This window comes from Seriola dumerili, unplaced genomic scaffold (assembly GCF_002260705.1).
Source record: "Seriola dumerili isolate Sdu_G_001 unplaced genomic scaffold, Sdu_1.0 BDQW01000068.1, whole genome shotgun sequence".
In the NCBI taxonomy this organism is placed as follows: domain Eukaryota; kingdom Metazoa; phylum Chordata; class Actinopteri; order Carangiformes; family Carangidae; genus Seriola; species Seriola dumerili.
In genome coordinates this window covers 1,705,530-1,721,771 of record NW_019174323.1, presented here as the reverse complement: position 1 = coordinate 1,721,771, position 16,242 = coordinate 1,705,530, and the positions used below count along the sequence as shown (strand labels likewise).

The following is a 16,242-nucleotide window of genomic DNA, read 5'->3' as shown; positions in this document are numbered from 1 at the left end:
AAACGCAAACTGTTGACACAAATTAGGGAGCACGTTATTGTCTACTGTATCATCATTTTGGCTGTCTTTGTGGTCACTTTGTGTCTATTTGTCATTTTGTATCTCTTTGTGGTTGTTTTGTGTTTGTGTTCATTTTGCATCATTTTGTGTCAATGTGTCTTGGGTCATGTCTCTTTGTGGTCTGTGGTCATTATGCATCTTATTTTGATTCTTATTTGTGTCATTTTGTTCTCTTTATGATCATTTTGTTTCTGTGGTCCCTTTGTGGTCATTTTGTGTCTCTGTGGTCATGTCTCTTTGTGGTCTGTGGTCATTGTGCATCTTATTTTAATTCTTATTTTGGTGTGATCATTTTGCATCTGATTTTGTTTCTCTGTGGTTGTTTTATGATTCTTTATAATCATTTTGTATCTGATTTTGGTCTTTAAACTGAGTTCTCAGACTTTCAAACGAGAACTGTTAACTATAACTTAAATACTGAGGGTAGGCCTGTTCACTAACTTCAAATGACAGCCGTAGCCATTTTGTCAGGTTGGACACCAACATAACAAAAGAAACCACTAAGAGTTCAGTCAGTCAGCCTGTCAGTGTTGTTATCCACCTCCCTGGGTGCCTGTGTCTGAAACTTGAATAAACTTGTGTGCGGTTCACTTCCTCGACATCTTGTGCACCGTGCGCACAGATCTGCGGACACTGTGATAGGTCAGCAGAGGAACAGAGGCGGGTTGTTAGTTACACCATTTCCTCGGTGATTGGAGCCGGTTTGATAGTGGGAAGTGTCCGTACGCCGGTGTCTCCCTGGTTGCGCAAGACGCCATTTTGGAGTGACAGTGAAAGATAACGGAAAGATCGAGAAGCTGTCTTTCTAAAGGTAAATATCCGTACAAACAGGCTGTTAGTGGTCCTAAAATGTGAGATAATGTGCGCCAACTGGTTCTCCGTGCGAACGGTCCGTTTTATTTAACGTTTAACATGACGTCACGGTGCACTCGCTTTACTGTGACGCGGCAGTTAGCTAACGGCGGCTCGGTTAGCCTGCTCGCTAACGTAGTTCCTGCTAGGTCGAAAAGCTACCGAGAGACCACCGAGTTTAAGTCTGACCGACGCTTTTCAGAACATGTCAACGTTGGATGGGTCGACAGTGTGTCGCCGTATGCTGTAAACGACGGAGTTCTTCAAACCGTTCGCGAACGGTGTCGCCCGTCAGTTAGTAGCAAGCTAACGTAAGCTACCAAGCTAACTAGCCGAAGCATCCGCCCTTAATGAAGCCATCGGTAATCTGCTTCGAGCTGTGGTAACCGGCTAAAAGAACTCATCTCCGATTGTCCACACGTCTAAAACAATCAATTCATCATGGACTGAACGCATTTACTTAATATTTAAGGGTTACCTCAAGCTGTAGCTGAATTGTCGGCCTTTTGCTAAGGTCGGGGTGTTGTTAGCATGCTAGCGAGCTCACACCTACAGTAACATTATCTGTATTGCTGGAGCCGACAGAGTTTACCAGCTGTACCAGGCCTCTCTTATCTGGTGATCGGTCTTCTGTTCGGTTTATCGGGGTTAATAGCGTGTCTGGGTTTGCAACCAGCGATTATTTTCGCTATCAATATTCCCAATTCCCAATTTCCCAATTAGTCAATATATCGCTTAGTTAATAATACGTTGGAATATGGTGAAAATGCCTGTTGTAACTTCCTAAAACCCTGGTTGACGTCTTCAGATGTTCTGTTTTGTCTAAGCAACAGTCCAAAACCCAAATATATTCAGTTTATTCTCATGTACAACTAAGAAAAGCATTCAATTCTGAAGATGTGGAACCATCAAATGTTTTGCGTAAAAAATAACTCAAATGAAAATTCAGTTAGTTCATATTTTTGTGGATTGACTAACCTAGGGCTGCAACCAAGGGTAACCCACATTTCAGAGGTTGAAACCGGTAAATGTTTGGCATTTTTGCAGAAAAAATTAAGAAAACGATTTATCTTTTATCCAATAGCTGACAATTAAAATTCTGTTGATCAGTTAATGACGAGTCGTTTCAGCTCTAAATGTAGCTGTATAGGATTTTTAGTGCATCATCTTAAGATTTCTCTGTAAATTAGGTGACGTTAACATCTTAAGCTGCAATCAAGGACTATTTCCATAATTGATTAATTTTGTTTTCTCAATTATTCAATTAATCATCATCTTTTAAGTGCCAGAAAATAGTGAAAATGCTTGTTCTAAGTTCCCCTAGTCCAAAATTACATCTTCAAGTGCCTGGTTTTATCTGACCAACAGTCTAAAACAATCATCCACCAATCGTTGCAGCTCTAAATTAATATATTTATGATTTTTAGCATCATCTAGTGAGATTTCAATATAAATTGTGTAACATTAACATCTATGTTGTGTAATTTAACACAGGGAAACGTGAGATAATGGTTGATAGTATTGGCTGGCTGGTAATGTATAGCCACAAACCTTAACCTTAATGTTTAACCATTACCCTCAGTAAACATGGCTCCCAACATATTACATTCATTGTGCTGCTTTTAGTGCAATGAGAATCTGCTTTTTACTCAACCAAGTAATATACTGCCATTACCATCTTATTTTAGCTCATTTATTTGTGCCTTTATAAACTCCCAACAATGATGGAATAATATGTTTACTGCCAGCACACTAGCCTAACTCACAGGTGGTACTGTTATCCTGATCATTCACTCTTTCTGTCTTGTTCTGTCCTCTTGGTGTTTTCCACTCTGAAACTGAAAAACCGCAGATGTTAACACTCCTAACTGTTTTCTTCTCCTCTTTGACAGCTTCGTCACCATGGGGAATGTATTTGCAAGCTTATTCAAGGGCCTGTTTGGCAAAAAAGAGATGAGGATTCTCATGGTCGGGCTCGATGCTGCTGGAAAAACAACCATCCTATATAAACTGAAGCTTGGAGAGATAGTCACCACCATTCCCACCATTGGTATGAATATCCATTTATTAATCAGATTTACTTACTTAACACTCGCATTTTTTTTATGTCTTATGTCTCAACATATTTGCTGAGTACCTTTTTTGAAATTTTTTGGTGCTAGTATAGATAGTTTTTGGTACCAAAACCTTTTCTTCAGGTATCACAAAAAGTAGCCTGACTTTGAAAAATCAACATTTTTCTCTTTGAAGACCTGCTGTAGGGGACAATGTACAGCATTTAAACATAAATGTTACCATTTGCTGTATTGTGCCAGAGATACCTGGAAGCTAATTGTGCTGCCATGGCAGTTTACAAAGTTTTTAAAATTACAAACATGCACAGTGACAGAATAAAACTAAACAAACTAGACAAACAAGACACGACACATGATACCAAGTTGCACACAATAGAATACACACAGACAGACACACCCCATGACAGACAGCACCAAGTGTATCAGAGAAATTAAAAGAATATTTGCATACAAACTAAAGAGTTGAGTTGTACAAGAACTTTTCCCAGTTGAAAGTTTATGTCTAAAATTGGCAGAATTTTACTGAAATCAGAAACTATCTGATTTAAAAAAAAAAAAAAAAACAAGTACGCCAGATAAAGAATCTAAACTCACCAACATTTAGGCCTTGACAGTTTCATACTGTAGACATAAGACTGCAACTAACAGTTATTTTCCTTATCAATGAATCTGTTGGTTATTTTTACAACTAACTAATTAATCGTTTGATCTATGAAATGTCATGAAATGGTGAAAAAAGCAGCAAATCCTCACATTGGAAAAGCTGAAAAAGGCAGTGCTTGGTGTTTTTGATTGAGAAAATACTTAAATGATTTGATTGTCAAAATAGTTGATTAATTTGAACTAAAACTTTAACTTAATTTGATTTTCATTTAATTTGAATTCAGATGAATGTTAAACTGCATGGAGTGTTGTATATTGAGCTTTGTTACTCCCGGCAGGTTCAAAATGTGAACCTTTTTCTGATTCATCTGTGTTTCTCCCCCTCTGTCCAGGTTTTAATGTTGAAACTGTAGAATACAAGAACATCAGCTTCACAGTGTGGGATGTGGGCGGTCAGGACAAAATCAGGCCGCTGTGGCGCCACTACTTTCAGAACACTCAAGGTGAGTGGGACTTCTCAGCTGGCAGTGGTGTCAGTGAACATTACCGCCCATAGGCGGCCTCACTGGTGCATAAAAGATGATCTTAAAGTTAGTGAACCAGTGACTCATACACCATTGTTCAGTTCTCAAAGGGTGTAGTGTGTGATTCCCCTGCTATTTCCTGAAATATTATTCATCAGAAAATATAAGGGCACTAAAGGCTAAATGCTGCCTAGTACTTACTACTAATGCTACAGGTGAATTCACAATTGAACTTGTATTTTGATTTTAGTTTACAATGACTTGTTGCCTACACAAGTCTAATGTGATTTAAGCTAACTCAGTAGCTTCAGACACCTTTGGTCCTGCTTTAGCTTCTCATTGTCTCTTTGCCTGCACCAGAAAAAACAGCAGCAGCAGCCACAAACATCACTGAGCATCCAAGTGTGAAATTGAATGCGTGAATCCTTTTTGGTAATGACAGTCAGATACTGCATCGTTTATCAAAAAAGGCCCAAGAGTATTCGAGAAATAGCATGTTTTACTTCAGAATATATTGGTGTTTTCCCCCAGCATGTAAAGATGCATGCTTTACATGCTTTACATGCAGCTACAGTTGCTGCATCAGCATTTGTAAACATTGACTCACCATCTAGAAGATTTCACTCCCTAAACTACAGTGTTTCAGTCCCACAATAAATGACAAGAGCCAGAAGATAAAGCATTTGGCTTTTCTGTAATTTCTTGTGTCAAATACTAAACACTTTAATCATTTAAAATCCTTCAAATGAAATAATTCAGGACAGAAAAATAACCTTTTGGTTGAACTACTAATTTGTTTCCATATTCATTTTGATGGAGGTTCACAAGTAGCTTGTTTTGTTTAAAGGGGTCACAAGGAAAATAAACATTGGACCACTGCTCTACTAAGAGAAAGGCGGGTGCAAAGAGCATAGACATCTGTCAAAAAATCTTTGAAAACATGTGAAACTGTCAGTGTGCACTAGGATTGTCATTCTCTCTCTCCCTGTAAAATGTATGATTCACCAAACACTATTTGGCTCTCATCTTCAGGATCGACCTTTCCAAACTGCATAATCCAATGTCAGAGTAGCTACAAGTGCAGGAGGCAGTTTGACTGTCGGTCAAATTCTCTGTCAGTGGTACACACAGTAAAAATGTTACCAGCACACTGTTTGGTTACCACATGAACAAAGGAGAAAACCCTCTGTGGTATCAGTCCTCTTGATTTCATTGAGTATCGATGCCTATCTTGCTTACAGCAGAGAGCCTCTCTAATTTTGCAGTCTGGTGCTGCTTACAGATGCAGATGTGCAGCAACACAAGCAAGTGCCAACTCCTTTTCAGGCTAGGGATGTCCATGTGACCACAGCGTCAGCTCTTACAGTGATACAAAAATAACTGCTTTGCACATTTAGTGAGCTACATGGATGATGAAACGTTTGCCAAATGTAGACTGAAAAACAGTGAATTGACACAGAGCCCAGGGCATCCTCATGGCTCATTAGTCTTCATGATAGTCATCCTCTTACCGTACGTGGTGCTAAACTGTAGAATCTCTGCAGACCAATCACTTCTATCAAAACTCTGCCATCAGCTGTCAAAGACAAAACTCGCAGCATCTGCTTTTCATAGGAGCAAGTCTTACAATGACTTGGCAGAAATTAGTAATTATTTCAACTGCATTTAAACTCAGATACCACAAGTCAAGTGTTTGTCATCCTCTGTTTTGATGAGATTTTCACACTCTTGACCACCTGCAGTTAACAAGTTACACATTCTGAGTATTTTTGAATTAGCAGGGTACCCAACTTTCTTGAGCTCACTCATCAGTGTGACCCTCAAATGTTTTGGGTTATTGATTGAAATAACAGCCATGTTAGAACCAGAGTTTGGGGCTGCGCTCATCCATTACATATCATTATATGAGGCTTTGACTTTGATCAGGTCAAAGAGACTTATTAAGCAGCAGGAACAATTTCGACACAATTTATTATTAATGGAACAAAGTCTTTGAAACCAGATGATGAACGATTAGAAAGCTTAATTTCTGTGTTGCAACTAATAACACAGATATGTGACAAACTGAAACAGTCATGATGTTTTACTGGTCATAACCCAGCACTGTGTCTTTGTATGCAGGGCTTATCTTTGTGGTGGACAGCAACGACAGGGAGAGAGTGAACGAGGCGAGGGAGGAGTTGTCCAGAATGCTTGCTGAGGATGAACTCAGAGATGCTGTGCTGCTCGTTTTTGCAAATAAACAGGTGAGGTCACGTTTCTGTTTCTTAGAGCATCTTCAAATGTTTGTTTTTGACACAAGACTGAGATTGAGAATCTGTTTTGTTTTAAATTGCTGCAAATAGAGATATAGTAGATGTGGAGGTATCTGTATTAGGGCTGCACATCAGCACTGATCTCCTGATTTGATTTTTGATGATTCAGCTACATCAGATAAAAACCAGTGAGAATTTATCCTGGAAACATACATTTCTTCTACATTCAACAGTGAGCAACACTTGTTTTCTTGAATATTACATTATGTTAAACATACAGTGCAGGCTAAACATATTTCCTGGTTATAAAACTGGATCAAGTATTTATTATTATGGATTCATATTTATTATTTATTTTTGTGTAATCATCACGTATATTTTAAGAAATAAATATGCGTGTTGTCAGTAGATGCTTCATGTAAATACACTGTAATGATCACTGAGCACAGACAGGACAGAAACTGAACATCAGCCTGATATCTGCAGACAGCTGTTAGCTAGTGTTAGCTCCCCGACAGGGACAGACTGAACAAAGAAGAATCCACACACTGTTCACTCGACTTCAACAGCTTCACATCCCGCCGCCAGAGAAAATATCTCTTCAGCAAACACAGACAGAGCTCAGATCAGTGAGCAGAGTCTTGTTTCAGTCTGTCCCTCTTGTAAATTTGATCTCTAGGTTTGCTGCGAGATAGCCACAGTCAGCTGACCGTCCTGAGTCACTGCAGCAGGTCCACATAGACTGTAATTACTCATCTCTGCAGCTATTGTCTACTGTTACTTTTGAACTTAAAATAACCTTTTTGTGCGCGTTGTAACTTTGTTTCGACAAATAAGATATTTTACACACCGTACAGCTAAAACTGAACAATGTACAGAGAGTAACCACTGAGAAAAGACAGAACAGGTTGATCTTGGGATTTTAAGAATCCATATTGGATCAATTAAATGCAAATTTGCGATTAATCTGAACTAATCTTTGTCTTTTTGTAATCCAGCCCTAATCAGCATTTGTAATATGTCAAATATCAATTCTGCATCATAACACACTGTTTCTTCTCCTCCCAGGATCTTCCCAACGCTATGAACGCTGCAGAGATCACAGACAAGTTGGGTTTGCACGCCCTCCGCCAGCGCAGCTGGTACATCCAGGCCACCTGCGCCACCAGCGGGGATGGCTTGTACGAGGGCCTGGACTGGCTCTCCAACCAGCTGAAGAACCAGAAATGATCCATTCCACCAGTTTTGATTTTTGTTTGTTGTTTATTTTTTCTGTTTCAACACAGCGGCAGCACCGGATCCAGGCCCCTTCGCTCCCATCTAACCCACCTTTCAGCCCCAGCTCTTTCTTTCAAGAACTTCCTTCATTCCCTCCCTCCTGCTTTCTCCCCTCGTCAGTGGGGCTCTAGCCTGTGCTGCTTGTGTGTGTGTGTGTGGGCGTGCGTGCGTGCGTGCGCGTGTGTGTGTACCTTGTGTGTTCAGCGAGTGTGTGTGGGTGTGAAGGCGTCTCTGTGTATGTTGGCTGGGATTGGGAGTAACCCTGGCGTGCCTTTTACACACCTCCTGTGGAATCAGCAGTCTGGTTTTCAAGCCCCTTTCTCCATCCACCAAACTCAGCCTCTGCCCCACTCAGCCTACCCCCACTCTCAGTCTTGCACGGCCCCCTTCTCCCCACCCTTACTCTCCAGAGGAAGCATGGTTTTCATACGGCAAAGAAAGAGCAAGGGTGCAAGCTCTCCTCCCCCCTCCCTGTAGTATATATCTATGTTAACTAGAAATGTTCACCCAAGGTAGACTGAATGCTAGATGTTCATTTTAACCTCTTTTGATTTTGAAACCTCAACCCACCAGTAAGAGATTCAGTAAATTGCATCTTAACCTGTATCAGGTCGAAGCAAATCAAAAAACAGAAAAAGTAAAAAAAAAAAAATGAATAAACGCCCATCCTCGATCATTCTGGTGTCATTTGAAAATCATGCTGTTTGTTTTATTATTATTATATTGGAATATAACAGATTATTCTTAACAATGGTTCTCCAATGAACACTACCTTCCCCCCCACTAAGTGAGACCGTGAAGCACAAGGCAAGCCAACAATCTTAAAAATTAAATCTACTTTAAAATTAGAATCTGCGAGTATATGCAATTCTTGTCTTCAGATATTTTTGGTAGCTGTCATTGAATTCCTCGGATTGAATTGAGATGACCTTGAGTGTAATGAATCATTCTGACAGTGTTCCTACTTAATGTAGGTCAATACAAGGTGTTGGGCATTTCACAAACTTCAGCCGGTTAACTGAGACAGGTGTCCTGATACATTCACAAGCTTCACATGTTATTCCTTAAAGAGATGTTACATGTGTTTTTTTTTTTCTGTAACTAGTTTTAGCATTTCTATTTGTACTATGACTGCTGAACCAAATGCATTTGAGCAGTATGACAAATCCTGTATATGAAAGTAGTGTATCCTCGAGGGCCTAAACTGCGTATGATTTTGACAGACGAGGTTTTTCTCACCAACGGTTGACAGTTTTACTTTGAAACCTGAAAGCATCCAGCTGTCTAATGTTCCTGGTTGGGATGAAGGATTGGCACCAAATATGAAGGCTCTTTAACTGTGAACGGTCCAGACGTGAAGAAAGGAAACCTAGTTCGAATGTCTGGGTGTTTACAGGCTACTACTTCTTATTATAGCGCTGCATACTTCATGACTAAAAGACCAACACAACAAGTACTCTGTCAGTAGCTCGTCAGTGGGCTGGAAGGACTTGGTGGTAGACCTGTTAAGGGGAATGGGTGTGCAGTTAGCTGGCCGTGAGATTCAGCAGGCGTCCTCAGTGTTGAACCATGGGGGTTAAGCTGGCACTTCTGTCAAGAATGATTGTAAATCTGTAAGTTCCCCTGTAAACTGTTTCTGTGGGGATTTCCTGAACACATTAATAAACATGATTTGATCCAACAGTTGGTGGAGAAAGAGACTTTTCTTTTCTTTACTTTTCTTCTTTCAAATATCTGCTTGAGAAGGTATGAAGTTCATTTTTAAATGACACTCCCATCAACCTCAGCTGTATGGCTGCAACTAACGGTTATTTATGAATCTTTTTGTCTTTTAATTACCGTTTTTCAGACTAAACAAAACTGAAGACACCCCTGCCTGCTCTCAAGATTCTATGGTTTTTCACAGTTTATCTTACAGACTACTTGAGTAAAAAATAGTAGATTAATAATAAAGAAAATAAACCCAAACATCAGCGTATTCTGAGATCTGTGTGAAAACGTGCGTTTGCATGTTTTCCCTGCTCTGCACTGCAACACTACATACCTTCAAAAAACATGCAGGGACTAAAATATTACCTCCAGGGTACAACTGGAATCCATCTCATTAAATAATTGCTTCAATGTCTGAATTTCTGTTTTGATGTGTCCTCGTGCAACCAGAGAGTGAACAAATATTCACGGCAAGTATTTAACCCAGATTGAACCCAAGCGATGCAGGTTAAACTTTACTGAGGTCAGAGAGAAGCAAGCGCATGTGCCAAGTAAAGAGAAACAAGCTGGTCTCCAGGTAATCAGATTCAAACACTAGGTGGAGACAAATAATCATCAGTGGTACAGGTAGACGTGTACCTTTACAACCGTTGCCATGTTTTCAATAGTTAAATGTAGTTTTAGTTCCTGGTCAAAGCAAAGTTAAAAAGAAAAAATTATAAAGACAAGAAAATTAATATATTTTCAGTGATTTTCAGTTTCAAGTAGTATTCTATTATAGTAAAATACACACATTTTTCAAAAATTCAATTTTATTTGATTATCTGATTGGGACAGTGCCCACCGACCAACAAAGAGAAAACTAAATGAGCCATCTGTTGTCTCCCTATAAATAGAATTAAACAACATATCTTAATGTTGTGTAATAAATCCGCTCAAAATAATATGTAGTAAAAGATCATAATCATAATCAATAGTCATAATTTCCTAAAACCCAAGATGACATGTTTAAATTTCTTAAAAACCCAAACATCAAGTCACTCTGAAATAAAACCAAAAAAAGCTGCAAATCCTCACAAATGACAAATGTGAGTGTTTGACCTAATTCAATTGTTATCAGTAGTAAAGTAACTAAGTACATTTACTCACGTACGTACTGCATTTAAGTACAATTCTGAGCTACTTGTATGGATTAATTTCCTGATTTTTTTCTTGAATAATATTTAGTTATTGATTATTTTATAGTCCAGGCCAAATTATTCAAAAACAAATCTTCACATCTGGGGAAATGGAACTATGAAGTATTTGGTATGGTCATGAAAAAAGACTTAATAATGATCAACATCATTTTCTTTTGTTTCGGGCCACATTCATTGTCTAATTTATAATTTGATTAAATCTCCATTTGTTTTTCATGCAAGAATAGTGAAGTAACCAGTGACTTCAGCTGTCAGATAAATGCAGTGACTCAAAAGGACAATATTACCCTCTGAAAGATAGTGAAGTAGAAGTAGGAAGTGGCATGAAAGCAAAATACTCATGCAAAGTACAATTACCTCGATTGTACTTAGTTATATTCCACCACTGCCAATAAATACTGACTCAGTATATAATGCATGGTAGTGAGTTACCACCCGCACTAAATTGTAAAGGAGAAAATGAAATGTAAAATATTACAACGGCTAATTATTCTTGTTATTTTGATATAATCAAAAGCAATTTCTGTGTGTCAGCTCTGGTGTAATCATAAAAATAAAAGGACACAAGTACTTGAACCCCTTTAAACCCATGGCCGGCTGCAGCGGCCTCAGTGAGGTGGTGGTGGGGGGGGTAGCTCGGGGGTTCCTGCAGTTTCAGGACATTTCTAGGACCCTGGTTTCTGCCTCCTGAACTTTGACGTCAGCACCGCATTTGGTAAGAAGATGCACGGTAAACGGAAAGCGAGTATGACAGCTCATATAAATATATTAAGAGTAGCCAACTAATAACTTTATTGACACAACCATCTAACATTTATATTAATGAAATTATATATAATTAGTCTTAATACACTGCAGTCCTGAAAATGTGATCTGAAACTGCATCCTCCCTTACTGCAGGAAGTGTCTTACGAACCATTAGAGGCTATGCTATATATATTAGCAACATTAAGGTAGCCTATTAAATTATAACGGCGTGCAAACGGAGCCACTCATGCACTGTACCTGGCTTTGTGCTTTATCAGAATAAAAGATAATCCCATCACCTTTTGTCATGTACTGTCAAGTAAATAAATCCATCCAGTCACTATGCAGAGAGGTTTACATCATGTACTGGATAACCTATATGAAATGAGGAAAAATTACAGTTCAGTAAAATGTTAATTCTTTTTTTATTCTCTCTCTCTCTCTCTCTCTCTCTGTCTCTCTCTGGTTCTTATTGAGGTTCTTTCCCCCTGTGTCATTGCCCCCCAGTGTCCTCCACTTGACCACTTGTTGCACACATTTGTTTACATTCCTTGTTATTGTTATTGTTTATTATTGTATTAAAGGACATATATAGTATATACAGTATGTAATCTTGAATCTGTAGGATCTGAAGAGTTGTCCGGTCCTGAAACTGCAGTCTCCGGTACTGCAGGAACTTACTATTGAAGGGGGGAGGCCCGGCCCACAGTGCGCACCTGACGCTCAGACTCATCCCTGCCTCACCTCTCTATTCAGATACTCTTGTAGTGGCACTTTTTTTTGTGCCACACCTTAGAAAAACACATCACACTCAAAGCTTAGCATTAGCCTACACCTGCGGTGAAGACGATGGCTCACAGCATAAACCCGCCGAGTGACCAGTACCAGACCAGCCCAGACCGAGCACACCGGTTCCACAGTTTTAAGGAATTGCACAAAGAACAAATAGTGGAAACACTTAAACATAATGCTAATTCAATTAGATTAAGAAATACTTCTCAACTCAGAGGTGAATCAGGTGAAATACTCTTTTATTATCTTGATCATGGAGAGTATAGTTACACACAACACTCAGTATTAAGTGCAAGACCTCTAAATCTTAACAAAGAAATCATCTCTCCTTTATGTATTCCACACCACTCTTTAGCAAAGCTACAAGAACAAAACTATCACCATATCAGTCCTAATCCCCTCCTATTGAATTAAGTTTTAGTTGTAACCTATAGATTATATAACACCCAGCCCATCTAAGTCCGATTACATTCTGTTATAAAATAGCTGGCCTATACACTCTTAACCTTGGACATCAACAGAAGATGATGTCAGTGCTCCCATTCTTCTTTTCCACTCTGCATACGGAGTAGCACCTGTAATCAGACTGCATTCAAACACAAAGACATAGGAGACAGACGTTATTTGTGTATTTAGTTTTCTAGTTTCTTTACTGTTTGTTCAGACCGAAGGCATCAAGAACGTCGAAGTGACCAGAAGTCAGTCGTTTTCCATGTGAGCCAGCGCCTCAACCAGTCAGACTGTAAAAGTACTCCAACCGTGAGAACTTTTACATTTACATTTACTCATTTGGCAGATGCTTTTATCCTGAGGCCCTTACGAGCGAGGGACATCACTAAAACTTCAGTGCAGTAGAGGCTGTGGCCGGTTTCATCATCCTTTATGACACACCCTTCTTTGTTTGCAGGGACTTAAATGAAAATTTAAATAAATGATACATGGATGAAGGTGTGTGACATTGTAGGTGTTCCTGGTGAGTTGGTGAAGTGTAACCTATAATATATTTTGTGAAAATAGGAGGGAATTGCATGTAACTAGCACCACAGCATTAGCAGATAGCATTCGCTCCTTTAACAAGATTTAATGAGGTTTTTACTTGGTCAGGTTGACATGTCTGTTTGCTTTGTGGGGCCTTTAAATGAAGTTTGCAATACCAAGCGTTTTGGACAAACTTGCTAGCTCGTCTATTTCGTCTTTGTCAGAGTGCACACAAACTTCAACAGCGTTCCTAGCTGGGCAGCCAGAGCAAATTTGAGACTTTGGGTCTGAACGTTCAGTTCGTTCTCACATTGCATTAGCAAATATTCAAAAACAGGTCAATTGTTAAAAAGTGAAGGATTCCACTAGAAACTCTAGACAATTAAAAGTAAATTTCCCACATGTACCACCATGAGTTAGGTGTCACAGAAAATAAAACTATAAAGAGCTCTACCTTCTCCACCTTCAGCCTTTCTTGTGGCGCCGCGATTGAGTCCAGGGTGAGGGATGCTGTGTTCCCTGTAGCTGTAACCCAGGCTCAATGTGTCTTTGTCCCAGTACCAGTCGTTGGTGCGTAGAGGAAAGAACGGGGCCATGAACGCACCCCCTCTCTGAGCTTTATGGATTTCACCACTCTCAGGGTAGCTTGCATTCTTGTGGCACTGCAACCACTCTTCAAGAAGCCTGACACACATTTATAAAGCACAGAGAATATTGTAAAAAGTCTTTAATAAATCATTGTTATTGTAACATTAACTTATCTTTGTTTTCAAACGTTAAAGGATAGGTTCTGTCATGGTTTTGAGTTTGAGTCTGCTCATTCATCCTTTCATTCAATCAGTCCAGTTGTGTGTGCACATGCACTTCTTTTTCATTTCAGACCCTGACATTCCCACCAGTAGAATCACCTGGCCTGCTCCTCCTGCCCACTCACCTGCTCACCCCTTCCCCGTCCCGTCATCAGCTCCTAGAATACATGCTGATCTGTTTCCAGATTGTCTTTGTGCCATGTACCTTATCTTTCCAGTGCTCTGTTCTTTGCCTGCCTGCACTGACCCTTGTCATGTTTTTTGGTATTTGATTTTGATTTTGCCACAGTCTGACCTTTAGTACTTTGTTCATCTGCTTGGATTTGTTTATCCTTTTTTCTCTTTACTTTAGACTCTTCACTTTTACGTCTGCTTCCCGAGTCATGCTCCTGTGTCCCTTTTCTGAGAACCATGACAAATTCATGTTTTTTTTCCCACATTTGTCTTAAAACAGTACGTGTATATGTGTACATTGAGACATTTTTTGGTTTCATAATCAGATCAGAGATCCCTCCATAAGCAGTTACGGTGGGGCGCAATATCCAAAGCCTTCACTTTGTTTAAAAACTTCATTCCAAAGTTTAATCAAAGTTAATATGAGGCTTCAGCAGTCTTAAGTTAGACAAACCAAGTGGTTATTTTCCTATTAGTGTCAATTTCCTACTTTGTGTTGCTATAATTTACCAAGGAAACACTGTACATTTTGAAGATACACACTTCATCTGCAAAAGCCTCATATGAGCTTCAGATGATCATTTTTACACTGACCAAGGACTGTGGATTTTGCCCCACATCACCTGCTTTGTGACGGTGTCTCTCTCTGCGGCCAGTATGGCAGGAGAAACAATTACAGCAGCTAATAACCCTTTCATTGTACATATGGGCATGCCAGTATTGAATTCAAATACACTTCAAAAATATGAATCTATCCTTAACTGGGAATTTTATCACAAATTAAAATGACATGACTTACTTGTCAACGAAGCTGTGGTGTACCATGAACAGGGGGTCATTGGCTGCAGTGGGGAGGTGAGACATTGTGCCATTCAAGTAATCGTGGACCAGGTTGTGCATAGAGGACTGCAGGTGTCGGGAATCTCGAGGAATGTCAAAACCTCAGAGGGCAAAATGACACAATTTAAATTGATTTAAAATTTCTTCACCTTGTTTTTTTCTTAGTTTCTTAGTTCTTCAATAAGAAATATAATTTAATAATGCATGTTAAGTCATTTACCCTCTAGTTTGCTCCTGAAGCTGTTCCTGGATCTGCTGTTATATGGAGTTGTGTCATAATTGTCAGTTCCCAGCGTGTCATTAACATCACCCATGTTTGGCAGAGTGTCGGCAGTTGGATCCATTCCAGGTTTTCGGGTAATAGGTGCAGGTGAAGGGTCATCTGGGCGGCTGCAGATCATACCAAGACCTTCATCCAAAACACATGCGGTCTGTGGAGAAAAGAAAGATGAGTCGGAGCAAGAGAAAGAAGACACGTGGAAAAGAAGAGGAATGATATCTCACCCTCCACTTTGAGAATCGGGAAGCCTTGTCTATAAGACCATCTGGGTCAACTGCTCCAAAGTAGTCATTGGTGCAGATGTTGCAGTTGGCGTGTCTGGTCCAGTCCCAATATGGAATGTAGAAATCTTCTTTCCCTGTGAGCAATCTGATCTCCCTCTCAATAAAGAGTAGGAACACTCTGTGCCAGAATGGGAAAGCAGGACCCCGGTGCGCAGCGTCGTCGTCAGTATCAGCATACTTCTTTGCTGCATAGTAGTGCAACCATACATACAGATCATAGACAGTCGCGCTGTGAAATTTAAAGTTGCTGAACACTGTTGTGTCATTGCTGGTAAGGATCATGTAACGGTTGCTGGTGTTGTGTTTTGCGTGGTCCAGGTTTGAGAGGAAACTCTCCCTCTCAGTATCATTCATATCTGTTATCTCTTTCCTTTCCACGAGGTGCGGTTCTGTACAGTTGGGTCCTTTCCAACCCGGGAGGCACACACCACACTCAAATCCATCATATTTGTCAAAGCATTTACACACATAAGTATAGAAGGCGCTTGGCCAGTCCACCCTGTAGTCAAATGGTGTGAGGGCTTCTCTAGCAGGTGCTGCACAGATCCCTCGGTTTGAGTTTTGTCCACAAGGAGAACCATCTTTCCAGAGGGGACAACATGTCTTTCTGTCCAGGGCCTCCTGTGTCGTACAGGCATGTGGAAACTGAGCCTCCACGTCTGCGAGGCTTGTCAGATAGAATAAAAAGACCAAATACAACCACTGAAGCGATAGCAGCATGGTGGAGGAGATGAAGACGGATCACTGCACTGCTTGAGTCCCGTGTTAAAGCTCGAGCTTGT

At 39.9% G+C, this 16,242-nt stretch overlaps 2 protein-coding genes across 2 annotated transcripts; one reads left to right on the top strand and one right to left on the bottom strand.

Annotated features, from left to right (window-relative positions):
• Positions 1-775: 775 nt before the first annotated feature.
• On the top strand, positions 776-9,333 carry LOC111220444 (ADP-ribosylation factor 1). Its single transcript, XM_022743534.1, has 5 exons — positions 776-871; positions 2,805-2,962; positions 3,983-4,093; positions 6,236-6,360; positions 7,438-9,333. The coding sequence occupies exons 2-5, from the start codon at positions 2,815-2,817 to the stop codon at positions 7,597-7,599; spliced, it is 546 nt and encodes a 181-aa protein (XP_022599255.1). The 5' UTR covers positions 776-871; positions 2,805-2,814; the 3' UTR covers positions 7,600-9,333.
• A 2,984-nt stretch (positions 9,334-12,317) lies between these two features.
• LOC111220162 (tyrosinase-like) lies at positions 12,318-16,242 on the bottom strand. The gene is made up of 5 exons (XM_022743156.1): positions 15,401-16,242; positions 15,117-15,327; positions 14,856-14,997; positions 13,528-13,757; positions 12,318-12,681 (listed from the first exon to the last, which is right to left on the bottom strand). The coding sequence occupies exons 1-5, from the start codon at positions 16,178-16,180 to the stop codon at positions 12,677-12,679; spliced, it is 1,368 nt and encodes a 455-aa protein (XP_022598877.1). The 5' UTR covers positions 16,181-16,242; the 3' UTR covers positions 12,318-12,676.

What these genes read in the sequence shown, in the direction of transcription:
- LOC111220444 (XM_022743534.1), top strand. Translation starts at nt 2,815, where the DNA reads ATGGGGAATGTATTTGCAAGCTTATTCAAGGGCCTGTTTGGCAAAAAA. An exon ending in CACCACCATTCCCACCATTG is followed by an intron (nt 2,963 to 3,982) that starts GTATGAATATCC and finishes CCCTCTGTCCAG; the next exon opens with GTTTTAATGTTGAAACTGTA. An exon ending in CTACTTTCAGAACACTCAAG is followed by an intron (nt 4,094 to 6,235) that starts GTGAGTGGGACT and finishes CTTTGTATGCAG; the next exon opens with GGCTTATCTTTGTGGTGGAC.
- LOC111220162 (XM_022743156.1), bottom strand. Translation starts at nt 16,180, where the DNA reads ATGCTGCTATCGCTTCAGTGGTTGTATTTGGTCTTTTTATTCTATCTG. An exon ending in CCCGATTCTCAAAGTGGAGG is followed by an intron (nt 15,328 to 15,400) that starts GTGAGATATCAT and finishes TTTTCTCCACAG; the next exon opens with ACCGCATGTGTTTTGGATGA. An exon ending in CTTCAGGAGCAAACTAGAGG is followed by an intron (nt 14,998 to 15,116) that starts GTAAATGACTTA and finishes TTGCCCTCTGAG; the next exon opens with GTTTTGACATTCCTCGAGAT.